The 26,936-nt window shown below is 38.1% G+C and overlaps 1 protein-coding gene across 2 annotated transcripts; it reads left to right on the top strand.

The window, feature by feature from the left end:
• Window positions 1–1,401: 1,401 nt before the first annotated feature.
• On the top strand, window positions 1,402–26,467 carry lmtk2 (lemur tyrosine kinase 2). 2 transcript variants are annotated; one of them, XM_032587228.1, is made up of 15 exons: window positions 1,402–1,921; window positions 7,048–7,181; window positions 7,367–7,520; window positions 7,726–7,802; window positions 8,019–8,137; window positions 9,034–9,121; window positions 12,880–13,010; window positions 15,696–15,780; window positions 17,706–17,827; window positions 18,770–18,919; window positions 19,030–21,979; window positions 22,191–22,323; window positions 22,407–22,637; window positions 23,214–23,246; window positions 24,480–26,467. In XM_032587228.1, the coding sequence occupies exons 1-15, from the start codon at window positions 1,816–1,818 to the stop codon at window positions 24,506–24,508; spliced, it is 4,542 nt and encodes a 1,513-aa protein (XP_032443119.1). In that variant the 5' UTR covers window positions 1,402–1,815; the 3' UTR covers window positions 24,509–26,467. The 2 variants fall into 2 exon arrangements, with proteins under 2 accessions (XP_032443119.1, XP_032443120.1); XM_032587229.1 differs by lacking the exon at window positions 23,214–23,246.
• The last annotated feature ends 469 nt before the right edge of the window (window positions 26,468–26,936 follow it).

Here is a 26,936-nt window from a genome sequence, read left to right as displayed (position 1 = left end):
AAAGAATTGGTTTCTTTTTTTAAATTGGCGTACAGAATACCTTGCAAAAATACTCCTGCCCCTTGATCTCTTTCACATTTTGTCCTGTTAAATTCACAAACTGAAATGTTATTTGGATTTCATCTGACAGGCCAACATAAAATATTGCATAACTGAGAATGTCACAAATAACTTTCAAAACCTTTTTCAATAAAAATCTGGAAAAAGGTGGTGTGCATTTTCTTATGGAATTCCCTGTCATACCTCCATCCAACATCCCATCACCTCTGACCTGCATCTTCTCTGTCCCTGGTAAAGAATTTTATTTCCTGAACATGATACTGCCATCACCATGTTTCAATAAAGAGATGATGTGTTCATCATGTCCTGTATAGTTTTCCAACTCAAATACTGTTTCGTATGTTGCCTTTTTCCACCTGTTTGGTTTGTTACCCATATTAATTGTGGCAAGCTAAAAATGGGACCACTCTGTGGCTTTCTTTCAACAATGGCTCTCTTATATACATGTTTTTATAAGGGGCAGATTCGACAAAGATAATACAAGTCCTTTGGTGTGTGCAACAAGATGCTGGATTTCATCTATAAGGGTTAGGGTTTTCTTTTCCTTTCTTGCTCTTCTGCCATTATCTGCTGAGGTAGCAGCATCAGAGTTTTAAAAAAGCAAAACTAGCTTATTAAGAAGACTGGCTGTGTCTTGGAGACTGGCATGAAGTGCTCTGGGGATGATGTGAAAAAAAGGATTCTTCATAAAATGTAGAACATTACAGACAACTCTGAAGATCCTTTTCATGAGGCTGTCATACAACAATGGTGTTCTAATCTTCTTCTTGAGTTTGTTGTTATTTGATCTTCATTACCACCACCAACTAACAACAGTGTCTTCAGTCAAAGACCTTTTAGATTCACCGTAAGACAGACCACTACAGGAAATTCTGCCATTGGCATCTACATCTCTTTGAAGAAGCTTTTATAATATAAGTATCAACAGCATTTAACATTAAAAATATTAGAAGGTTTATTGTGTGGTCGACTAGATTTTTCATAAGTGAAATACCAATGAGAGTTTTTGAAATATAAGAATAATTGGTATGTGAACAGGGAAATGTGTTAGATTGTAAACAAAACAGCCTCAATTTGTCACATACCTCTGTCGCTAAATAAAACCAGTTATTTATTTATAGTTGGTCATAAATCCAGAAATGAACATTTTATGCTCGTATGCCTTCACTTCAGCCATGTGACTGGGAGTAAAAGGCTTTCCTCTGCTTTGATACAAATCACTGAATTCACTTCACTGATAAGAAAGCTGCCCGCTGATTGGCCATACAAGTGCAAGCTAAAGGCATTCTTCGTTTTGATTGGTGTATGTAACTGCCAATCGTATGGATTTTTACGCCCCTATTCTGTGATGTACAGGAACATGGCGCTTTGGGGGAGAGGTGTTTCATGATACCGAGGGGCTGTTGATTTAATTTTTATGAGATTATGTTTATGTAAATAACGCTTGGACATTTTCATCAAATATGACAGTTCGCGAAAGGTGGCCGCTGTTTTTGGTCTCTATGGACAACGGAACGCTTCATGTCGGAGTTGCGTTTGCTGTCGTCAGCTGAAACTCCTAGCGTAGACATGCTAGCTCAAGCTAGTTAGCCCGGCGAGTAGCATCTGGCTAAAACAGCCCCAAAATGTGCTCTTATGTGTATCTTACACTGACAGTAAATTGGTAATCAATGTTTAAATCACGTCATTCGGTATTATATCAGCCGTTTATTTAGGACAGTTTCAGTTGGCTAACATTTCGTTGGCTAAACTTGGATGATGGAGAGACGCCATGGGTCTGTGTTATTTCTGGCTGCCTGGATTTTTCTGTCTGGATGTTGGTTCTCTGAAGCTTTCCCTATTCGGGAAACTCGCAAAACAGGTAAGGCACCCGAAGACGAGTTTATTAACAAATAAATGGCATATGGTTTTGTTTACGTTGTGTTTATACGTAAACATGTCTGCCAGCTAGCATTTTCTGGAATGGGTACCTGCTGCTAATGATCAACCAGAAAGCTAACGCCAGCATAACTGTTTTCTGGTAATTTGTGAAGATTGTTAGGCAGTGTGCGGGTAATAGTTTAAAAGAGAGCCCAGTTTACTCGCCGGTTGAACAAACCCGTAAACATTTAAACAAAATTACGACAAGAACAACACAATCAAGTGAAAGTCACGATCAGGCTAACTGACCACCTGAGAAGCTAATCATAAACAACCTTTCCCTCAACCTGCCTCCTAAGGGAAAGCACTCTTTATAATTGATTATATTTACCTCTGTTACCTATTTTACAGCAAGTCGCTTTATTGTGAGGGAAATTCTTAGATGTTAGTATAGATCTTGTCCAGTATGTTAACATTTCAATATCGCACATTCAAGTTAACGTGAAAGAGCAAATAAGGTTTAAATTTAAAACAGCTATGGTGTTTTAAATGATTTGTAATGGTTACTCGAGAGATTTCATTAGTACTGTAGATTGTATTATCTTCATCCTTAAAACATCAGTCTGTGTTGAAACAAAAATGCATCCTGCTAACATTTTTCTTACAAACCAGATATTACAGGATATATGAAATAAATACATAAATTATTTTTAATTTTAGATCCGATCTGGGCCTTTTGTGGGCTAATGAAGCATTCACTAATGTGTCACACCAGTAAATTGCTGTCGTATATGAGTTTTAAAACATTAACAGATGTTTTTGGTTTGTTCTTTAAAACAATCTTCTCATCTTAACACCATTTTGGCAGCTTAGACTTTACAGGTGAGCTTTGCAATGTTGAACTGGAATAAAATCATATTAGGTAATGAATTATGTCCTTATTTGTACTTGAAATGTAAAAATAAACCCTTAAAGCTGCTTCCTACAATTGCAGATAAAAAGCTATTTTTGAGGAGACAGCACAGTTTGATCACAGTTTGTGTGTTTTGCATTTTCTTTGAATTGCATGATAATATGAAGATGGTAACTCATCACTCTAATTATTGGGTGTTTTATTATACAGTTGAATTATGGTGCAAACTAAGCATACTGTGAAAGCAAAATGGTTATTTTCAAAGGTGAAACAGTGGAATATTCCATGGTCTCCTGATCCCAAGTGAACAGAGCTTACATTTCACCAACTGAACACAAAACTGAAGGTAGAAAGACCCAAATACAAACAACTAAACAGCTTTAGCAAAGGTTAGTAATGGTATCAAAATAGAGGAAAGCCATTCTATGTTGATGTTCATGGGCTTCAAACCTAGTGAATTTAGACAACATATTAATAAAAATGATCAGTGTATTTATGATGATACTGATTTGTTTAAGTAGCACCATTTAACTGTGAAAATTCTGAAAATTAAAAACTTTTACACATTTTCCTAAATTTAGACCTTAGTCATCCAAAATCATTCTAGTATGCACTTTAAATTTTTTGTGCACTATTAAACAATCCCATGTTCCTATATCCTGACCTGTTTTTCTGGATTTATTGCAGAGTTGAGTTGATGATTGCCTACCAGCCTAACAAAACTGTTTTCAGAATAATCACTTGAATTTTTATAGCACTGACATAGTTTACCTGCATCACATGTCTTTTCATGAGTGAGATCATATGACTGATGTCAATTAAATTATTTTTGAATTACATGTTTTGCTATCTCTTCATGTGCTAATTTGCTTGCATTGTGACACTCCTTTTCAAGTTATATTCTATCCAAAACCTGTAAACTTTTGCAGATTTTATAGTGATTTGTATATACAAAGGATAAGTCAAATAGATTGAAAATCACAGGTCATCTTCAGAATCCCATGAATCTAGTTTCAGGGAGTAATTTCAGTGTTTTCTAGTTTACATCGGTAATTTTTTGTCAGTCCCATTCCCTCCAGTTTCTCAGAATACCGCATTAAAAAATCTAAATGTGAAAATGTTAAACGGTGGACCTGTAATGTGTAACCACAAGATTTTCTAATCTTATCAGCCCCTATCAATGATTAGCAGCAGTGTTGTTTGCTCAGTTATAATGTAGCGTACAGGAAAGAAAGGCTGCAGTATGAGCCCGCTGTTTATGGGTTTATCACCCACAACCTGTTCCTTACCACTCCTGTTTGGCTTACATCAACCAGTGCATAAATTAAACAGTACAAATCCATAATTCTTCATTGTTACAGTTTGAATTTAGCTGAAGAACACGGATATGGATACACTTACAAATAATTAAAACTACTGGCTTAGGTATTTGTTAGCAAATATATCGCCTTAGTGACATGTTTGGGTCCTTATATTGTAAAGTAAAAGTACCGTTATAGATTTTTGTGCCTCTTTTTGGTGTGAAGCCAGATCATGCTGACATGTTTACCACAGGGAATGTTGGCTGTATTCCTTCACTACACGGTTACCTTATTGCTTGATCACCAGTCAGTCAGGGAGGCTTGTTTCAGTACAGGCCTGTCTGACTGTTATATTGCTGCCAGGGCATTGTTCTGGATGGTTCAGAGTCAAATTGATGTTGACATCACCGCAAGCCATCCAAGTTTCTGTCATTCACTTTATTTTATTTTTATTTTTTTCTGAACAACAGAAGCATGAAAAATATTTGGAAAAGTAACTGAACACAACTCGGTGAAAATAATTTCTTGAAAAGAATGACCCGGCTAACTCTGGTACCCGGGCTTTGCTTTTGATTTATGTAGATGATTCCGGACTGACAAATCCTGAACCAGCCAGACAGTGCAGTTTGCTGCTCTCTGCAGACATCGTTTTATTTTTTTATTTTTTCCCAGCAGTACAAAAAAAGTCTGTTTAAAAAAAAATGGGTCAGCTTCTCCTCTGTGAGAATCACTACTGAAATATGCAGTACAGCTGAAATAAGACATGACGTCTCCCTACTGTGTTGGTCCTAGAAAAACCGCCTTGCCTGAGAACTCTGCCAAGTCATGATAGGAACCCATGACTCAAATAAAACCTAATAAAGAAGAACTGATCCCATGTGGAGGGGCAGCGACCCGGCTCCTGTTGACTGCTGCTGTAGCATCTCTGGGGGTCCTGGACTTCCTTGTCACTTGTTGCTATGCTGGAAGACACAACAGGGTGTTTGCACTGAAACCCTTCCTCCAATTAAGGCAATTTTTCCGCTAGGTTGTTTTGAATGTAACCCTTTGTGACATTAAAGAGCCATTTAAAAATTGTATGTATTTGTTTTTACCATCCAGTATTCACACACTGTCCATTTTGCAGTCTTGTTCAACAGGTTCAGTTGGAAGTATAATCCAATAATTCCTATGCTTATGGAAACAATGTTCTGGTTTAACGTTCTAGCTGATCTGCTTTTCATTATGATGTTAAAGTTGTTTGAGTCTAGTAAAGATATCGTTGAAATGGTAATTCTTTGCAGTAATGCTATTGTAAAAGTGAAACTGTGTAATATACAGTACAAGCATGCACTTGTCTGTGATTCATGAGGATTATTTGTTTTAGGTAACAATCCCAGTTCCAGCTTCTTAGAACATTAGAATATTAGACATGACCAATCAAAAAAAAGGATTTAAAAAAATACATGGTATAGCCACATTAAAATCCCATGTTCTGTAGCCATGGGATGTAGCAAACATGTGAAAGGATGGGTCTGTTAACAGTTTTCCAACCATGAACATATTCATCTTTTAGAATCTAGAACCTCAGAGTACAAAGTTAAATAAAGTACCCTCGCTTTACAGTACCAGTATTTACACAACTATTTAAAACTAAAGCGTACAGATAATTGTTGTTTTTTTGCCTTTTTTTCTCTTTGCAATTTTTCATCCTTAAGTTAAAGTAATTGAGCAACAATCAGTGCATTTTGAATAATCATATTTCAAATAGGAAATAAATAATTACTACATTTAGAAGTACTTTCCAAGTAAACATTTTTATTGAACATCTACAGAATATTTTAAAGCTTTACAGTAATAGATAGCGCTCCCGTCTTTTAAATTGCCTGTGTTTTCTTTTAAAATTTATGTTTACTAAATTGGAAATATTTACAAACAAATGTTACTTTTTTAAGGAAAAGAAAAGTAGAGGATCTCATGGGTAAATGGATGAAACCTTGCAAAATATCTGTTTGTCTGGAAAATAATTGGGACTAACAGTGAAGTGAAGAATGAATTGATCATTTCTGGCTTAATCAAAGTCTACACTTACATTTCAGACTCCACTGGTGCTAATCAGCCACACTTCCCAGGTTTCTATTTGTACAAATGCAGCCATGTAGAGTTTTCTCTCAGTCCTCCCCTACTTTGTGTTGGTCTATCAGTATCACAAAAAAAAAAATCAAATTAAACACATAAATTCTATGTGCAGAGATGTAGGTAAACATGCAATATTCACATTAAATGCTGCAAACCTCTGTAACAGCTACTCGTCTTCCAAGGCATATATCATAAAACGGGGTTTTTGTTGCATTTTGAGATTCTCCACTGTGATATATATGCAGAAATTTCTTTTACCAGTTGTTCTAAAATGGAAGGCTGATTTTTGTGATGTGGGCTGGCTTCAGTCTAGCGGCTGAGAAGTGCAGCGGGTGGGCTGAAAGGCTGTTGTTAAAGCTGCCAGTTGAATTGCTAGGCCAGCAGCATCCTCGCTCGAGAAACCCCACACCTGCTGTCACCGCTGCTGCACCATCAGCTGCTGATGGGTCTGTGGACACCCCCACAACTGTCTCTCCGAATGTCTCTGAAATAGAAGCTGGATGGTCAGGACTAAAAGCTTGACAGTTCTTATGTTTGTGGATAATGTGCACTTAGAAATATAAATATGTAGCATTGCACAGTGTTTTAGTTTGACATTGCCTTTTTACGTGCAATCGGGTGGCTAAGCTGCAGGAGTTTCGTGATCAGATGATCATTCTATTTTTGTTTGTCTTAAGCAAACCTTTGTTGTGGGTAGATTTAGATGAAAGCTGCTGTTAGATGCTCTCCGTTTTGTTTTTTTTATTAAGCCAAAATTTATTTATTTTTTTCATTTATCCATTTTTGTCATTTCAGATGGACACACAGGGGACACTTTGCCCGTGTCTCTCTACCTGCCCTTGATTGTGTCATTAGTTGTGCTGGTGGCTCTGGTGGTGGTGCTAGTAAACTGTGTGACCTGCTGCAAGGAAAGAGAGATCGACTTCAAGGTGAGAGAGGCGGCTGGCAGGTTGTCAGAGGAGCACAATTCCTCCGGCTCCTGTGCAGACTTACCATGACAACTACAATGTTTGTGAATTAACTGCCATTTGTTGCCAACGATGTTAACTGTGCGTTTGTGATGCATTGAAAAATCTTAAGTCAAACATTTAATTTCTCATTTTTGTTGACGCAGGAGTTTGAGGACCACTTTGATGATGAGATCGACTTCACTCCGCCAGCAGAGGACACGCCTTCTATGCAGTCTCCAGCTGAGGTTTACACCCTTGCTGTGTCCCCTGTGCCACTGCCAGGACTCCCACATCTGCAGCCTCTGGCCAGCATTACAGGTCCGATTAGCAGTCCATCAATTAGCAATAAACAGAAACACAAATACTGACAAAGCAGGGTTAAATTCTTTACATTACACCTACTTAAACTTTGTCAAACCTTTTGAAAACACATTTCTTGACAGATTTACATGAGGGTTTTTAAGTGCGACAAGCAAAACTTGTGTACAGTCAGTTTTGATTTGGTTTTTATTTGGTGTTTCAGAATCATCAAGTGGTTTCAAAGTAGGACGCCACAGTTTGAGTTACATCCAGGAGATTGGAAATGGCTGGTTTGGTCAGGTAAGATGGGTTTTTTTTTGTGTGTGTGAGCTTAGCATTTTATTCATTTTATTCTGCTGTTTTTCTTATTTTTGCAGCATTTTTCATGCTAATTGATGATTAATATATTTGGTATGGAGTTGGGTAATACAGGAAATAAAATTTAGATGTTCTCAGTTGATGTTTGCGCGTTTCACAGGACCCCTAATTATTTAGCTTGTGTTTATTTGCTGTCAGGTCCTGTTGAGTGAAATATACACAGACCCTGGGGGAACCAGAGTGGTGGTAAAGGAGTTGAAAGCAAATGCCAGCGCTAAGGAGCAGAATGACTTTTTGCAGCAGGGGGATCCATACAGGTAAATAAACGAAGTAGTCATTTTAAACAAAATGTATTTTTGTTGTTTTTTGGCTCTTTTTTTATGTGCAAATGGTTTTGTGTTCTTTGTTTTTTTTTATTTTGTCATTTTTATTCAAAGTGATCACACAAACATGTTGATCAACAAAAATAATTTTGCTTCATTTATGAACCCACTTTAAAACTCATCTGCAGTTTAATACAGTATGTTCACTTCATCTAAAAACAAATCTGTGATGTTTAAAACAAATTGAAGATTTATGAAATTAAACAAATGCCTTTCTTTTAAGTATTCATCACTATTTCTTAGTTTTAATCTCAAGCAATAATAATTGTCAAATTATGAACAAGTCATATCAAAACAGAAGGGAAGCTGCTGCTTCAACAAACTCCTCCATACTCAAAGATCTTCTATGCATGCCAGATGTGCTTCTACTAAAGATTCTAGCCTCAGAGGCTGAGTAAGGTAATTCTTTAGAGGCTAAAGATAATCATACATGCCCCTTGATTGATTGATTTTTCATAAATATGACATTTTGCTACTGAATTCTTGAAGTAATTTTTAAATCATAAGATTAGACGCTTTTTTAAAAATATGATCACATGGGAAGTATATGCAAGACATTTCAGTAAATGCACTGTTATTATAAACATGACAAATTACCATCAGTTTTATTTTTAAATACCAAACTACTGATTATGTTGTCTTTTTGTCCATATTTGAACAGTAGTACAAGTGTTGTCAGCACCCTCTGCCTTTTCTTCTACACATTGCATGATATTATATCACATTTAAAAACATGAAATAAAGCTGTACAGCTTCTTTCTTTGTTCCTTTCTTTCTAGCCTTATTAATGAGATTTTTTTTTATCCTTTTTGTTTGGTTGTTGTTTTCAGAGTGCTGCAGCATCCAAACATCCTCCAGTGCCTCGGACAGTGCGTTGAGGCCATTCCCTTCCTGCTTGTGTTTGAGTATTGTGAAATGGTGAGTGAAGATGTGCTTTCTGGTTATAATAAATAAATTAGCTACTAAAGAAGGAAAGCAACTAAATGAGATAAAATCCAGATAAATATGCATATTTGAATTGAAGTCGTGTTTTTTTTTGTTGTTTTTTTTACATTTGTCTTTAGATTTTTTGTGTGATTACTTTTGTCCAACGCTTCATTATATTTAAAAAAAGAAAAAAAAAGTGAATTAACTGATCATTCTAAAGCGTTTTCTCCAGTCAGTTGAGCTTGAATAATAATAAAGACTGTTCAAATTGTCAGAAGTGACTGCTGTTTTGGACCATGTAGATTAAAGGCTTAACATATTAATCCCAAATTGGACCTCCCACCTACTGTACACACTGATTTCACTCATTGGTCCTCATGGTCATTTGCTCATGTCTTTCACTGAGTGCACAACACAGCCTGAACAAACTTAGGGGAGTACCCTTCCCTTCCCTCTCCAATCCCCTCCTTCAGCCAGTTACATAGTTACAGTAAGCCCTGGACTTCTCACATTCCCACCTCACCCAGTAAAGCAACAGGCTCCATTTACACTCCTCTGGTGTCAGCTCTACCAGTTGCTGTGTTTGTGCATTTTTATAGCCAACCCTTTATGGTCGTTGGCAGCTGTTGAATGAATTCTTAAGAAAACGAAGCTGTAGCCAAAGAAACGTGCCGTAATGGTTACAAAACCCGTATATTTCTGTTTTTATATTTATTTATTTTTGTAAAAGGTATGTTTTGGCTCCAAAACGTAGCTTTTTGGGGGGGAAAGATCAACATCCCATTTGTCTGCTATATTGTCAGTGTTTGTTGGGTTGCTTGCTGGCTGTTTAGTCTGCTAAATTAGTACAATCAAATGTCTTTTTTTTTCTTGTTCTCGTTTCTCCAACCTGTTTAACGACTTAAGCTGAGTCCAGTTGAATTTGTCTGGCCAGGGGTTGCGTCATCTTATTTGGGCTGGGGTATTGTCAGCTGCCCAGACTTGGCAGAAGTTCTGGCATTGTGGTCTTTCTCAGCCAGCTCCAGTAATCCCTCTGACAGCACATGGAAGTAAGTCAAGGTGAATAACTTGCCACAAGTCATTAGGGAGAGGAGGAGTAGGTCCTGTATGTTGAGGGTGATAATGTGTGAGGGTAGCACAACTGAGTGATGTGCATACTCGTTATCCAACTGAGTGATGTGCATACTCGTTATCCCTCGCTGAATAAAGATTTTTGAGTGCTTCAAGATGGAGCTGGACTTGTACCCTGCATATTTTCTTACTTTAAATGAATTCAGTTAGCACCTAACATTGAAGAGCTGAAGTTCTTTGTTAGTGTTTAAGGTGCATTTGTCTTCACACTACTTAAGGCTGCATCAGTCATCATCTAGATGTCCAAACATGAAATTTGACCCTACAACTGCACTGTGAACAAGTTGAATCCTGAAAAACCAATCAAGTGTGATGCTTCCTCTGTCAAGCTGTAGATTGATGGCGGGGTTTTTTCTGTTCTGCATCAACCATGCTGGGTAACCCAAACTCAAAGCATTTGGACATCAAAATACATCAAGCTACTGTTGCTGCCGGCTCTAAAATATCATGTGATGTCAATTGATATTTAAGACTATTAAGTCTTTAAAAATTTTAAGACTTAATAGTCTTTAAGTGTGTGGCCAGGAGTCGGGATGTTTGACAAAAATGCCTCCGTGTTTCATGCCATGAGGCAAGCAGCACCCGAGTTTGGCTTTTAAAAGTCGTCGACACAATTTATCATTATCAATAATAAATAATGTTAAAAGTTAGGCTGTCTTTTGTAGTCAAAGAAGCCAGGGAATGATATGCAAAGCAAAAAGATTAGAAAAGAAGCAATCCCCTAATACGTGCAAGAGAGCAGAGGCTATAAACAATGTTTTACAACTTAAATAGGGTAATAATTATCAACTTGACTCTTTTCAATTCCATTTAAAAGCGATTAGTACAGTCAAAAGAAATATGATTACTGAAACATCAGCTTCTGTGTATTCCTGCGATGTTCTTACCTTAACTCCTGGGGATTTACAAAATGCTTCCATCATGTTCTATACCAGACTGAGGTTTGAAGATCACAAGGATTAAAAAAGAGAGCTGTACCGTCTTCTGCCTCTCTCTTATCAGCTGGAAATTACTCTTACTCTTTAGCAGCCTGAATACCGTGCAGAAATTTCTCAACATCTTTTAAGATGCAGTTTCTTTTCAAACATCTTCCTACATCTTTGTGCTTCTACATACTTTATTTCTTAGCAATTTTGAAGCATATTTTTACTCTGTCACAACTCCCACACCAAAGAATGTTGTTTGCAGAACCTCATAGGGCTTGGGTTTATAAATTTTAAATAAATTTTTCAGTTTCTGACTAACTCAAATCCACTAACTGCTGATTTATCAGCGAATCTCTAATAGTTCTTTATCTTGGGGTATTATTGAATTAGTCACCATTTCAAAACTGACCTTATGATCGGTGATTGTTTCCATTTCCTTTTAGCTCTCAGTGATTTATTAACTTAGGTAGACGCTGCAAATAGGCCTACAGTAATTTCTAAAATACCTTCAAGTCTCCAAAGTAGCATCCTGTGTTGCCTCAGAAAATACCTGGAATTCATTTTTATGTTCATTTTTGTAACTTTATACTGTAGCAGTTAAGCTAAACTTGAACTTAGTACATCCTTGTACTTTTATTGTTTGGTTAATAGCATATTTCCTGGAACACAAACTTCATAACCTGCTCCTAAAGATTCACAAATAAAGTTTTAGAGTTAAGACTTTCTACGAAAGCCCTGCTGGGTCTTCTGTGTATGCAGTGCTAAGCAAAGGTGTATATATGATTTTTCACATTTGTCATGTTGTAATTCAATGTGTTTTATTAGAGTTATGTGTAAGACCAACAAAGAAAAGTGTGTAATTGTGAAGTAAACTAAAATAATATATAGAACTGAGCTAATATGAGTGATTTTAAAGGAACTTGCAAAGAGACAGCTTGTGGCAAAAGAAATTCCTTGTAAACATTAGCATGTACGTACATCCCAATAGAAAAGATATTTGCATGTTTAGCTAATTTAAGGGAATTTCTCTTAATCTGACTGTTTTGAACATTTTAGCAGGACTTTCCAAAGGAATTGTTAAGGAGTTTACACAATAACACATTGACAATTTGGCAGTCACTTTCTGTTATACTTTAATGAATGACAGACACAGATGTGTTATGAGGCTGGGCTGAGCTCTTGTTGAAAGTCAAATTCACTGACTCTTTGACATACCACACAGAGGTTAACTATTTGTTCCCGGTGCACCTCGTGATTGACGTCTCACGTCGTCACGCCGCTCTGACAAACTGCAGGGTTAATTTTCTAAATAGTTTCTTTATCATTTCAAATGTGAATATTTCAATTTTATTGTATTGATGGTGAATAATTGTCCAGAAGAGATGAGTACACTGTAATTTCTTGATCTGACCGAGACACTCTTATTTATAAATCTGTGACACAGCACTGAGAAGCATTGAATTGTGTTACCCTTATTTGGCCGTCTCACGTTGGGCTGTGAGAAGTGCTGAAAAGACAAGAAGGGGGGAGTCTGCTGCCCCTTTGTGGCAATGTCTGCACACTGCATTTTATTGGCATCTCTTGCTTTTTTAAAAAAAAATCATTTGCAGAATATTTCTCTTTCTGGTCAGTTGTTTGTTTGCTTTGAATGGGTTGACTGCTCTTTGTGTCTGTCTTTGCTTGTTGCTGCAGGGGGATTTGCGAAGCTATCTATCTCAGCAGGATTGGACGTTCAGAAACGCTGAGTTGCTGCAGCTGCAGAGGATGGCCTGCGAAATTGCTGCTGGTGTCACTCACCTTCACAAACACAACTTCCTGCACAGGTAGCACTTCAGAACTGCAACATTTAATTAAGCGCACACAGTTTTGATCCACTGAGCTAAGCAATGTCTGTTTTTTTGTGCAGCCACTGTTTAGGGTATTGCTTACTTTGTCAGTGACAGCAGCTGTGTAAGCATTGTTTTGTAGTTTTTAAAGATTGTGATTATTTACTTTTATTTTGAGAGCTTATAAAAAGAACAATATTCAAATATATTAATATTTACCTAATCAGTAAGTTTTGCTACTTAAATTTCTAAATTAATTAATTTTACAAGGCATTTAAAGTGTCATGTGGTAAGTACACAGTCATAAAAGTTGCTGGAAGTGATTATGAAGATGTAGACCAGCAGTCAGTTTTACTTGCATGCTGTCTGTCCAACCAGTCTCAGGAGTACCGGTGTTCTCCAAAAAAGGTTTGCACAGCGGAGCGGAGCGGCTGCGTTTCGTTTTCATTTTTACCACAGCCAGCACTGGTTGGGTGCCTCCCCGCCACCCCTGGTAGCAGGGGTACAGGGAGACGTTAAGAACTCGGGGATCGTGGGGTGGGGTGGGGCTAACATACGATGCTCAGCTCATCAGCTCTATTTTGCATGCTCAGAATAAGCTTTAAGGGTTCCAATTACACAGCTCCAATGCTTTGCCACAGTGTCAGCTGTCCGCTGCCAGAGGGATATGATGATTCTGCTCTTTGCATGTAAAGGGATATCCTCATATTGGGCGTTGTGGTTTAATCCTTGTTACAACTCACAGAGAGGTCTACAAGATTTCCTCATTGTTGACTTGTTTCATTTTCACTAGTGAAAATGGTTCTTTGACAGGTTCAACTCAAAACGTTTAGAAAAACATTAACTCATTATGCGAACTAAAAAAGGACACGGTGTACAGCTTGATGAAACTGTATTTAAGAGGGTAGCGCTTGGTGCAGCAACACAGACACAAAACCTCTCGGGACAAGTGCTGTGTGGGCCGATGTCCCAGGCTGAAATCTCAGCTTTGCTATGCAGGGATAAGAATGGAGGCGCAAAAGAGCAAAACTCAATCAGCAGCTTGTCTCTTTAATAAATTCCTTTTGGGAAACTTCAAAATGTAACATTTTTTAAGTGTACATTTCTGTGGGATCTCTTATAAATCAATAGATTTTTTTCTCTTTGGCAATGTACATTGCATTCAATAGGACTAATATTCTTAAACGTATTTATCCAGTGCCAAGGACTCTTTCACCTGTAGTAAAAGCATTTCTCAACCAAAAATAATCTTTACGCAAGAGAAGGCAGCATGATGTCACTTGCTAGTTTTTTCAGCTGCTATTTCAAACTTCAACTTTGACATTTGTCCGTCATCATCCTGGGTTTTTTCCAACTGGAAGTGACTGTGTTTGGCTCAAATGATCCAACTGAAACTTAAAATTGGGCTCAGTTTAAAAGGAATCTCTGAAACTTAAGATTGAAATAATTAAATTATTTTGTTTTGTACAAAAAATTGGTTATTACTGGAATGTTTTGTTTTCTTCATTGGAATTTTTTCAACTCAAATCGTTTGGAAATAGCTTCTGAAAACTATAAATATGACATTACTTGAATAGTAATAAAATTGCTTTTATTGACAACCAGTTGAATTTTATCTTGATTTTATTGCATCCAGTAGGATGCCCATATGAGTTTTTTGTTTTTGCATGAAAGCATTGTCAGGTGTTGCGCGGAAGGGAGATATTTTATTCCATAAACATTTTTTTTATTACTTTTCAACTTTTCAACTCAGTAATACCATCAAATTATTTACAAGGAATGTATGTATGAAAATTAGTTTTATAGTAATTTCTTTCATGTTATGCTTTTTTCACTCTATTTAATATTGCACTTCTTAAAAATGGCATCTGTAACTTTTTTAAAAAAAATTGTCATCTAAACTGACAATTTTCTTTCAAAATGTACCACTTGGTTAATATTATTTTTAAAGAAGTGATTTGAGTGACCCAAGTATTGCTGAACCTGAGCGTGTAGAAGGGTTTTGCAGTGACTCCACAAATACCTTACGGGTATAGAAGTGATCGCCTCTTCACCATATAATGACCTTGTAGGGCTAAAATGTTGAACTTGGTTCCCTCCTTACTGTGTTACTAACATGTTGACACGTTAACCAACAGCAGAGGACAGGAGTGTTTCAAAATACATCTTCATTTATCTTTTCAGAGGTTTCAGTAGGACTGGCGGTTAGCTAGGCTATGCATGTACGCACAAGGATATTGGTGTCCACAGCGTCTGTCATTGGGTGGTTTAAAAAGGACTCTGTACCAAGAACGCTGGTGGGGCAGAGAGTAACAGGAGCCTGCCTCTGGATTCTCTGTGAATGAATGCTTAATGTGCAGAACCGCGGAGCTTGACGCCCTCTTCTGGCAGACCAACAAAAGTTCTCAGTCTTGTTTCCTCTCCAGAAACAACATCCTGTGGCCAAGCCAAAAAATAGCTCCTGTAAGAGTTTAATGTGAAGAGTGGGGAAAATGAGAAGCCACTTGTACTGAATTCTTGTGGGCACCCTAATCATTTGTAATTCTTGAGAGATGCCCATCTAGAACCATTCTGTAGTAATCTCTTACAAGCAGATGAGCGAAGCCTGTATAAAACGGACACTTAAAGAAAGAAGTGAGATTGATCTTAGTAAATATTTAATGTTTTTTTGTGTTCTCACAGTGATTTGGCCCTAAGGAACTGCTACTTGACCTCAGATCTTACAGTTAAAGTGGGAGACTATGGGATCGGACCCTACAGATATAAAGTAAGGACATTATTCATGGTTTGTTGCCCTCTGTGTGTCATTACTGTAATAATCTGCATACTTTGTTTTTTTAATGTAATGATAACTAATGACATTCCTTTTCAGAGAAACACAGCTTTCACAGGTTCACTTGGATTTTTTTAATACTGTTGTTTGCAAAATAATCTTTGCTTATCTGAAGTTTGTTTATGATCATATGCAGTTTATTATTAGTACTCCTCACAAATGAGGATGTTGTCACGACAAGCTAAGATTCAGTCTCAAATATGCTGTATAAACATCTTCTTCTGAACTGTAATATGTAGTCATAATATGTAGTTAAATAAAACTATATTTCATCTATAATGCATGGTTTACATTATTTTTGTCACTGTGTCCCAGTCACCAGTGGTGGTTAGGACTTATGTGCTTTCCTCGACAGTGGCAGATTTTGTTTTTTATTTTTAAATCCCAGTAGCGGTTTCCAAAGGTTGGTCAAAGTGCACTGCTAAAACTCCGGAGGAAAAAGGGTGAAAAAGCTAATATGTGTTAACAAGGCATCCCAAAAAAACACACACAGCTTTAGTCCTAAACTTATATCTGAGTTGACACATACAACCAAGAAATTACCGATGGTTCTCCAAATTATATTTTCTCACAGTTGTTTGAAGAAATATGTAGGCTAATGCTAGCATGTTTACTTTCTGTTTTCATATGACTTTTTGTTAATTCAGCATGTGATATTTCAGTACAGTTCGTGTAAGGACAAAATGTCTTGAAAAAGTTCCTATCCTTCATGAACTTAGTGCTTAAATTTGAACATCATAAAATTTAACGACTAGGGGAGCTCTGTGGTGGCGTAGCGGTTAGCGCGACCCATATTTGGAGGCCTTGAGTCCTCGACGCGGCTGTCGCGAGTTCGACTCCCGGACCCGACGACATTTGCCGCATGTCTTCCCCCCTCTCCTTCCCTGTTTCCTGTCAGCCTACTTTCGTAAAAGGGACACTAGAGCCCACAAAAGACCCCCTGGAGGGGTACAAAAAAAAAAAATAATAAAAAATTTAACGACTGATGTTTCAGCTGCTCTCTGCACAACTCTCCTTTACACAAACAGCTGTCTGAGCAAAATGCAGAGCAGGTCACATAACCAAGCCGGAAAAGGAGATGCCACAGCAAATACAGTATCATTCACTCCGAATGTTATTGGAAAGGATGAAATATCTCTAGATTTTTAGGAATAATTCAGATTCATTGGGTAACCGACTTATGTGCCTGACCTAAAATACAGTTCAGGAGGCCATACTTGTGGATATTTTTTTTTGCTTTTGCAAAGTTTAAATATTTCATAATTGTATTCTGTTGTCAAATATTTTGAAGTTATTTGTAGGTAGTCTCTGATATTGTGCTCTATACAATGCCAAAAATACATGGTTTTTTGGTAGGTAGACGTAGACCATTTGTCCTTTGGTTTAGTTTTTGTGTTTTACTTGTAGCTAAATCACTGTCATGACTACATCAAAACCTGGCTCAGTTTCATAGTAAAGAAAAATCTCAATCTCTGCTATTTTTACCCAGGCAAGCGTACAGAAAATATCTGCCTTCAGTCTGAGACAAAACAAATGTCCCTTTTGATCAGACATAGGATACATTTCATTGCAGAATTCAGATTGTCCTCTCTGTAACTTGATGTGCTGCATATGTCCTCAGCAGTTGGATTTACTGCATTCTTGAAATACAGCTTAGCCAGCAGTTATGCTGTCTGAATTTAATACTCATGAGGGAAGGTCACCCAGCGAATCTATTTCTGTAGGAAAACAGAGAAGCAATGTCAGGGAGGGTGTACTGCCTCAACAGTCACTAAATTTCTGCTCTTTATGATGCTTTTCATTTAGGTTCTTATCCATATCTGTATGACACTACGTTTAAAACAATCCCATTTCTGCAGGAGGATTACATCATCACAGAGGATGATGTGTTCGCACCCCTGCGGTGGCTGGCTCCTGAACTAGTGGCGGAGCGCCATGGGGGGGTGATTACGATGGAGCAGACCAAGGCCAGCAATGTGTGGTAGGTACACACATCTGCTAACCAAAAAAACCTCTTAAAGAGTCCAAAAAACACCATCTGCCTGATAATGAGTTGATCACCTCTTTGCTGCCAAAGACATTCTTCCGAGTTATAGAAGAAACTGTTAAAACCTTCAGTGTGTGTGTATATACTGTATATATACATTACAGACCAAAAGTTTGGGCACACCTTCTAATTCAATGGGTTTTCTTTATTTTCATGACTTTATAAGGCAAGAAATCCCACTTATTAACCTGACAGGGCACACCTATGAAGTGAAAACCATTTCAGGTGACTACCTCTTGAAGCTCGTCAAGAAAATGCAGAGTGTGTGCAAAGCAGTAATCACAGCACAAGGTTGCTACTTTGAAGAAACTAGAATATAAGGGGTATTTTCAGTTGTTTTACACTTTTTTGTTTAGTGCATATTTCCACATGTGTTATTCATAGTTTTGATGCCTTCAGTGTGAATCTACAATGTCAATAGTCATGAAAATAAAGGAAACTCATTGAATTAAAAGGTGTGTCCAAACTTTTGGTCTGTACTGTATGTAAGATTTGCAACCCTGGTAAAAAAATAAAAATAAATAAAAATACTGTATAGCAGTTTGGATATAGAACCTGATAAGACCACATGACTTATTTTTATCCTGTTGAAATCAGTTAAGTGTTGCAAACATGTGAGTTAAAGTACAAATGGCAGAAAATACTTTGTTCTATATAGTATTGTATTAAAAATTAACTTGGTTTCTCCTTTCCTTCGACAATGATAATGTGTCGTTAAAATACTGCTCCACTTGGAAATGTTTCCAATAATTACCAGTGTTTTTATGTAACGTCATTAATTTAAATACATTTGTTGTTTTATGCTCATGTAATTTGCTGAGCAGCTAGTGTGTTTTATGGGGTTAACAATAGCTGCCGCTCTTTCTCTGTTTGCAGGTCCTTGGGGGTCACATTATGGGAGCTTTTTGAGAATGCCACTCAGCCGTATCCACACCTGTCTAACCGGGAGGTTCTACATCATGTAATCAAGGAGCAACAAGTCAAACTATTCAAACCGCAACTAGAGCTTCCTTATTCTGACAGATGGTGAGACTTTTCAGCCATTGTCTTAGAGATTTTACTCCCAAATAGAGTAGAAAAAGAGCTATAAAGCTAGGAGAAAGTCTAAATGATTTATCTGTTTTTTGTACCTTCAGGTATGAGGTGTTGCAGTTCTGCTGGCTCTCCCCTGAGAAGCGGGCCACAGCCGAGGAAGTGCACCGTTTGCTAATCTATCTGCGAATGCAAGGCCAGAAGGACATGGAGGAAGATTTCGAGCAACGCTGGGATGCACTGAAGCCTAACCCCATCACCCGACAGACTGTTAACCACTCGTCTTTCCCGATCCTGGACCAGTTTGCCGACGATGCTTTGCGACAAGAGATAGATGAAGTTTTAACCATTACAGAAACAAGCAAAGGTCTCAGCTTCGAGTACGTTTGGGAAGCAGCCAAGCATGACCACTACGACAGCAGCCACGGCCGATCAGGCATGGACACTACCTTAAACTACCAGAGCATGTTCTTCCCTGTTTCTAGGGAGGACATCCAGGCTCATTTCCCCGATCCTCTACCCAGGGCAGGAAGAGCTGAAAGTGGGAACTCTGCATTAGGAGTTCCTGGGATTGTCCCAGTGTTTGATTCGCAGAAATCATCAAACGGGAATGAATATTATATCCAGCTTGAGGAGCAAGGCGAGAGCGCTGACGGGGATGTTGAGAACGCGGAACAGGACATGGGCTTTACTTCTAGCCAGAAAGACTTTGTTGTACTTCAAGATGTCCGTCTGGACGAGTCGAGCACAGATGCTGACTTTTTCCACCAAAGCATCGACTCAAAGGATTCATATTTACCAGACAGCCACATCTGGTCATCTCTAGAAAACGACAGTCCATACCACACCAACATTTTCACTGAAGAGGGGTCAAAGCACGAAGACTCTCCCTCCTGGACACAGAACTTTCTGGAGCTCCCGGAGCGCAGTGGGAACCCTTTTCTTGATGAAGCTTTGGAAGTTGAAGATGTGAACCCAAATCCGAGCTATTTTTTAGACGCTTGTCACCTGCCGGTTGCTATGGAAGGAGAGCAGGAGAACATGGATGCAAGGAAGTGTCTGGAGACTGAAAAACTGGCTGATAATTTTGTGTTTCTCAGAGAACAGAACCTGATGAAAGAGGACTCGAGCTTCTCGAATCCACTGCAGAACTTTCTCTTACCCGGCATTGTCCACGAACCCGAGGAAACATTCAAGATGAACTCCTGGGACAACCTTGAGACTTTAGGCAGCTTAAATACAGCAGATACACATTTGAGACCTGCAACAAGTAGCACAGATTCAAGAGGGGACTTTTTAGACTCTCCAAGCACCAACTTGGGGCTGTTTTTGATAGAAAATAAAACTCTGGTGCCTTCCATTACGGTGGTTGCAGATGATAAAAAAGGCAGCCAGGTCAGGAACGGTTCTTCCACTGAAGACCTCACTCTGCTCCAGTCCTCAGACAGGACTGCAGACTCCGGTTTCAATTCTACCTCACAGAGGTTTGAGCACATCACTAACAATATGGATGGCCATATCCCTTTTTTCTCTGACAGTGCCACTACAGACTCTTTGTCCACAGATGCCAAAATCCCCAGCCTTGAAGATGACCCCGAAGTCTCAAAGGTCATAGGAACTGGAATGCCTGAAAATCTCCAAGTTCAAACAATCCCTTCTGAAAATGGACAAAACGATGACCTAACAAGCAACGACCTTCTGAGTGAGCTGATTGAGGACGCAGATCTAGACCTGGAAACAAATTTGTCTGATCAGGAGGAATCTTTCCTGGAAACTAACGGACATCCACTCGTTAGATCCTCTCTCCTCGTATCCGGTCCTTCTTTGGATCAGATAAGCCAGGATAGTTTATTGGAAGACAGCATGTCCACCACTGTCCCAACGGTGGACAATTCAGCTGAAACACCAGATTCTCTCGACTCTCTGGACATTCATCGGCTGGTGGAGCAGGCGGAGGAGCTGAAAGCTCAAATCTCCCAAAATAAACTTCAGCCTCCGTACAAAATATCAGACAGCGGCTATGAGACAGAGAACCTGGAGTCTCCTGAATGGAACTTGCAGCCTAACGCCACAGACTGCTCCCCTGTGAAAAATGGCGTTGGCGTTTCCATCGAAGAAGAGTCGGAAGAGCTTGGTGCTCCCACCAATTTGGTTCCCCCCAAAATAGTCATCTCTGAAGCTGAGGGTATGCTCGAAACTCGCAGTGTGGATCCAAGTGAGGATCACCAGTCAGACCATGGAGATCCTGCAGAAGAACCACTCACCGGTAGCAACTACAGAGACTCCGCCTACTTCTCGGATAATGAATCTGAACCAGAGAAAAGGGCAGAGGAGTCGACTGCAGGAAGTTCTACAGAAGTCACATGGATGAGGAACTCTGAAGGTCAGATGCTGGAAGCTTACAAGGAAAGAGATATTGATGCTTTATTTTCCCAAGAAGATTCCTCTGTACCATTTGATGTTGAGGATCTGCATCTAGAGGTGACTTCTGGAGAGGAACTAAAAAGCGAAGGGGCAGAAGCTCACAATGGAAAAGAAACAAAAACATGTAATTACCAGGACTCGTTTCCTGACACACTGAGCCCGACAGAAGGTCTGGAAACCCCCCCTCTCCCTTCTGATACTGCCACAAAGCCACCACTAGAGGGCGCTGTTCACGCTAAACTGACCAGAACCTACGCCCACGACTGTCATAAAATCAAAGAGCCCGACATGGAGGGCCGCTACCTGGGCAGGCGTGACGGTCCGGGTTTAGAGGGACAGGAAGACGGCGTCGACGCCGACGAGGAGGATGAGAACAGCGAGGACTCCGATGACGACATGCGCGCGTATCAGCTGCACAGCTCCAGCGAGGACAGCGAGGACGAAGCCGTGCACGCCGTGCCCATTATTGTGTCGGATGACACCAGCGGCAAGAACCTGAAGAGCCTGCTGAAACCAACAAACCTGAACATCGAAGCTCCGTCTTCCTCGTTTGCTGCCAGGTGCAACGCAGAGAACTCCAGGAGAGCGGTGTCGTTCTTCGATGATGTCACAGTCTACCTGTTTGACCAAGTAATGTCGACTTGAATTTCATTTCGCAATTTTTGTTTTTTTACATTCACTGAATAAATGTTCTCAGATTAAAAGTAGTTTTTTCAGCAAATTTCTGTGCATTTTCAATGTTACTTCAAAAAGCTAGTCACACTTCTTGTACAGAGATTCCAATAAATGCGGAGCGCTCCTTTGTGTCCTACTAATTGTTCTCTAACCTGTTGCAATTCAGGAGACGCCCACTAAGGAACTGGGAGACCACTTGTCTGGTTTGAGCAGTCAGTCCCCAGAGCTCAGCAGCCCCATGTCCACAGCCAGCTACCTGAACCGCTTTGCTAACTCTGAAAGTTCAACAGATGAAGAGGGTGAGGCGAAAACCCCCGGCTGGTATTCACTGTTACCGATAACATGAATCCAATCTGCTAACGTGTTCTGTAACGTCTCTCAGGTGGTGGTTTTGAGTGGGACGATGACTTCTCCTCACCCGGACCTGCCTTCCTCTCCAAGATTGACAAAGACCCCGTCTCTAAGGACTTGTCCTCTACTCCCCCATCGGTCGGACGCCTGCCGCAGCCGAGCTGGAGCAGCTCCTCCACCTACTCCCGTTTCTCCATTTCACCGGCAAACATCGCCAGCTTCTCCCTGACGCATCTGACCGACTCCGACATCGAACAAGGAGGCAAGTTCAGTATCCAGCTGCTGAACTGCTAAAGACAGTTCAGCAATTGCTGAAGACTTTTAGCAATCATTCATTTTATATACAGGTCTTTTACCATTTGTTAGTCAATAGGCTACATATTTGTTTAATTAATACATAGTCAGTCTGTAAATCTATCAACAATTAGAACACCTAAAATATAAAACCTTTACCCATCCGAGGGTACCATTACATTTAATATTAATCAGAATTAACAATTTTAATTATCAATTATTCTATCGATTATTCTGAACGTTAATTTAATTCTATTTTAAAAATTGGCACATTCTGCAGGTTTTTCATTTAACCACTAGAGCCTTTTTCAGACAATGTTAAAAATGCAACAAAACATGCACATAAACAAGTAATTACAATTTTAAAAAAAAGAAAATAAAAAAGTTAACGCTTGATCATTGTAGCAATTGATGCTAAAAAAATGCTGTCTACTAATCTGTTTAGTGTTGAATTAATAAATGAAATGTTTTGCATTTTAAATTAAAAATGTATGTATCTTTCTATACACTTTTGACTTAATTACTGCTCTGACTGTTCTTGCAGCAAATGTGCATTCTTGGAGTCTGTATACTCCAGGTAACTATTAACCGATTACTAAAGTTGACGATTATTTCTATAATCAATTTTTCACGATTGATTTGATTAATTAATCAGTCCTTTCAGGCCTGATCAAGTTGTTTTTTTAGGAATTAAGTTAATTGCACATAATCAATTATTCCATTTGTCAATCACACTAATATCTATTTCCTAATGATTTCAATAAAAAAAAAAAAACAAGCTTACAAAATTGTAATGTTTAAACCTCAGATTAAAAATGACAATGTTTTTTTTAAATAAAGCAAACAATCAAGACATTATCTAAGCTGCTGGTGTTCTGCATTACAGTAGCGTGATACATTTACTGCATGCCCCTTTCCTGTCTAAGCAATCAAGTTAATTAGTTTTGAATGCAATAATTCCTTGTGTTATATATACATATGCTATATATAAACACAAGTCTGTATGCTCTCATATGCGTAAATAGAAAAATCTGTATCCCTTCTACATTTCTTCTCTGCTGTTCAATAATCCCACTCAACACTATTGTCTGATTTGACAATTATATATTTTTTGTTCCATTTTACGATGTCGACATTCCTTCAAAAAGTCATTTTTTTAATTGTTTTCCACTATTTCAGTTCAACTACTGTAAATTTGAGCGTAAATGTGTTTAATTTCTGTTTTTTTCTTCTTTTTTTTGACAAGCCTGATCAAAGTAATTGTTACTGATTTTTGACAATTCCAGACTTGGATATTAGCCCCCGCAAAAGTTCCAGGTTGCAAAAAAATAAAAATAAATGAAATGTTTTTCTTCAAAAATATTACTAAAACTCTAATTCAGGGTGTTGTAAGTTTAGACGGTGTATGAATATCTATGCAAGTTGAGGACAGAAGGTAATAATGGTTCAAAGATTTCCTTTAAAACAATATTTGGATGCCTAATGTTTCTATGGTAGTCTTAAGAGTATATTTCATGTCAAAATATGAAATATACTCATTTTAGAGGCGAGGTGCAAGACGAAAGAATTTACATATCTTAATATAAAAGTTAATAAAAAATTGATTCATTCACATTTCTCACATTCTGACTTCTTTTGACTAATATACTCCTGAATTTGAGTAATAGTCACATCATTTGTAAAGCTTCACAATGGCGCCGGTAAGAAATGGGAGCTTGTTTTGGCTTTATTGAGCACAGAAATCTGTATGTTGTTCAGGATTTCTGAAGGATGTTTCTTGTGAGTTCATTCATTGTTTCTCTCCCAACAGGAAGCAGTGAAGATGGAGAAAAAGACTAAGGTGACAAACGAAGGAACCGTTATTCCTAACACTACTGAGGAATTAAGCTATGCCCGTCCTTTTTTGGGAATGTTGGGATGAGGACAGTTTGTGGAGCGCTCGCCTCAGGCAGAACTGTTCTCAGAAGAGTTGGCGATTTGACTTAAAAACGGATTTTCAGCCGATTTCAGACATTCGGACGGGTCCCAGTCCCGGTCTGAGCCACAGGAACTGTCCAGCTCCATTGGTATAATTTCAGTCGAGTGCAATTAAAAAAAAACAACAAAAAAAACAAATGTGCTGCTTTAAAGACTTATCATGCACATTCCAAATGTGTGTCTGTTTCTTTTTGTTGCCTGCTCTCACCAAAAAAAAATACAAAATAAAAATAAAAAAAAATATTTTAAATTAATGAATTAAATCTGAGCTGGCAAATAATCACTACAACCAAACAGAAATAAGCTCTTTGATCTCAGCAGAACTACAATTATAAATCTAAAATGTAATATTTATCAATGTTTTTTTTTTTTGTTGGTTCTCTCCTTCATGTTGTGCAATTATTTCAGTGGTTGCCTTTTATTTTATTTTTTCTTCCATCTTCCAGTTGAGTTTAGTGAGTCTCCTAATTGGAGATGACATTCTGCGGTTAATCCTTCTGTAGCAGTATTTGAATTAAAAGGATGAGGACTGCAGATGTACCGAACAACCTGTAGAAGTGACGCACTGTACGTTCCTTTATGTAAGGAACACTAGCAGTAAGCTGAGGGTGTTATTACTACTATTATTGACTATCAGTCTTAACGAAGGGGAGGTTCAACTGTGAAACAGTTGAGAAGAGGAACGTATTGCTGATTTATTGATTTTTTTTTTTTTTTTTTTCTTTGTAAAGCTTTATTTTAATCGAAACATGGAGGAAGTTGTTTTGTCGTCGCTGGGTCTAATCATGGTGCCTGTTGATTCCACAAAGTCCTCCGTTTTCCTCCGTTTTTGTGTCACTATGGATATTTCAAATCACACGTCAAGCCGGGTGATGTGGAAACTATTTTTTTTGTCTTTCTTTTTGGATAAGTGAGAAATCTCTATTTTGAAAATGGCGTCGAAATTGAGTTGTTTGTAAACAAACGTGCAATGAATTTCATCAACGTGTTCAGAGGACGAGCCGGTGATTGCGGCGGTTGTTCTTCGGTGACACTACTAGAACAAACGGAAAAATGTGGCTGCTGTTAGCAGTTGTTATGGATGTAGTTAATTGCCTTTCTTTTTTTTTTCTACATTGTGTCAAATATGGCAATATCCTTTTTAAAAAGAATTTGTTCGCTGTATGTAATTTGTATGATCAATACAGACAAAATTAACAATTTTCTACCCTGTCTTCATTTACAGCTATTACATTTGGAACTGTAGGTTATACCGCCTATTTGTTTGGATGATAAAACCACCTTAAATATTTGTCACTTGTGAACAGCTGTACTTCACGTGTAGTAGACCTCCACTTCTCCTCCTCCTGAAGGCACCATATCAGTCATCACTAACTTCTGTTAAACCAGCAGCCTGCTCCTCAGTTAAACTTGAACACATATTTAAGGAAATCTTTTTATTTTGACCACAGTATACATTTGCTTAATCTTGCACATTTGAGAAATGTAACGTAATGTTGAGATGTTCCAATGTGTATATATGGATTCTGATTTTTTTTTTTTCTCTCTGTTTGTAAATGTGGGGGGAGGGAAAAGATGTAATAACTGAGTTATCAATAGGAGGTTTCATTTTGTAACTTCAAGCTGAGTTGAATCAGAGGAACATATCAGTCGTCTACTAAAAGCGGTTAAATTAAGACGCAGAAGCAGATGTGAATTCATTCTGTCCTTTAAGACCTGTAGATTTTAAATATTTTTACTTCATATTGATCATGCTTAGTGTAATTTACTGAAATGTTTATAATTACACTGTTTAATATGAAAATAAATGCAAACAAACTTCTAAAAGTTTTCGTCCTGCATATTTTTTTTCGCCCGTCTCGCTAATGGAACAGTGCAGAATAATTTCTTGCAGAAAGATTATTTTCCACACAGTGGGTTAAATTTGTTTAAAATGTTTTGTAATCTGAAATTATTTTTATATCACTGTCGATTTTAGCTTTGCTGGTATTAAAACTGCATATATCCTACTGGTTTAAAAAAAAAAAACAACCTGTTAATACTGCAACTAGGTGAAATTGGTGTACAGTATTTATTTGCTTCTTTTTTTGTTGACTTTTTGAGAATTACATTTGGGAACAGGTTACAGAACCCAATCCCAATTTTCTTTAACCAGGCCTCATTACCGTTGAAGCCACATTTATATTCACTATACATAAAAAAACAATCTTTTATTTTAACTTTTTCAAATACCGCCAGATTACATTTGGTTGACATTGGATAGAATTTCCACTTAAACTGTAGGAGTTGG

The sequence above is a fragment of the Xiphophorus hellerii genome, chromosome 16 (genome assembly GCF_003331165.1).
Source record: "Xiphophorus hellerii strain 12219 chromosome 16, Xiphophorus_hellerii-4.1, whole genome shotgun sequence".
In the NCBI taxonomy this organism is placed as follows: domain Eukaryota; kingdom Metazoa; phylum Chordata; class Actinopteri; order Cyprinodontiformes; family Poeciliidae; genus Xiphophorus; species Xiphophorus hellerii.
This window is presented reverse-complemented; position numbering and strand designations above follow the sequence as displayed.

Bases quoted from the DNA above. Each gene is read 5' to 3' on its own strand.
- lmtk2 (XM_032587228.1), top strand. From the start codon at position 1,816: ATGATGGAGAGACGCCATGGGTCTGTGTTATTTCTGGCTGCCTGGATT. The intron at 7,803-8,018 runs GTAAGATGGGTT...ATTTGCTGTCAG, and splicing joins GAAATGGCTGGTTTGGTCAG to GTCCTGTTGAGTGAAATATA. The intron at 8,138-9,033 runs GTAAATAAACGA...TGTTGTTTTCAG, and splicing joins CAGCAGGGGGATCCATACAG to AGTGCTGCAGCATCCAAACA.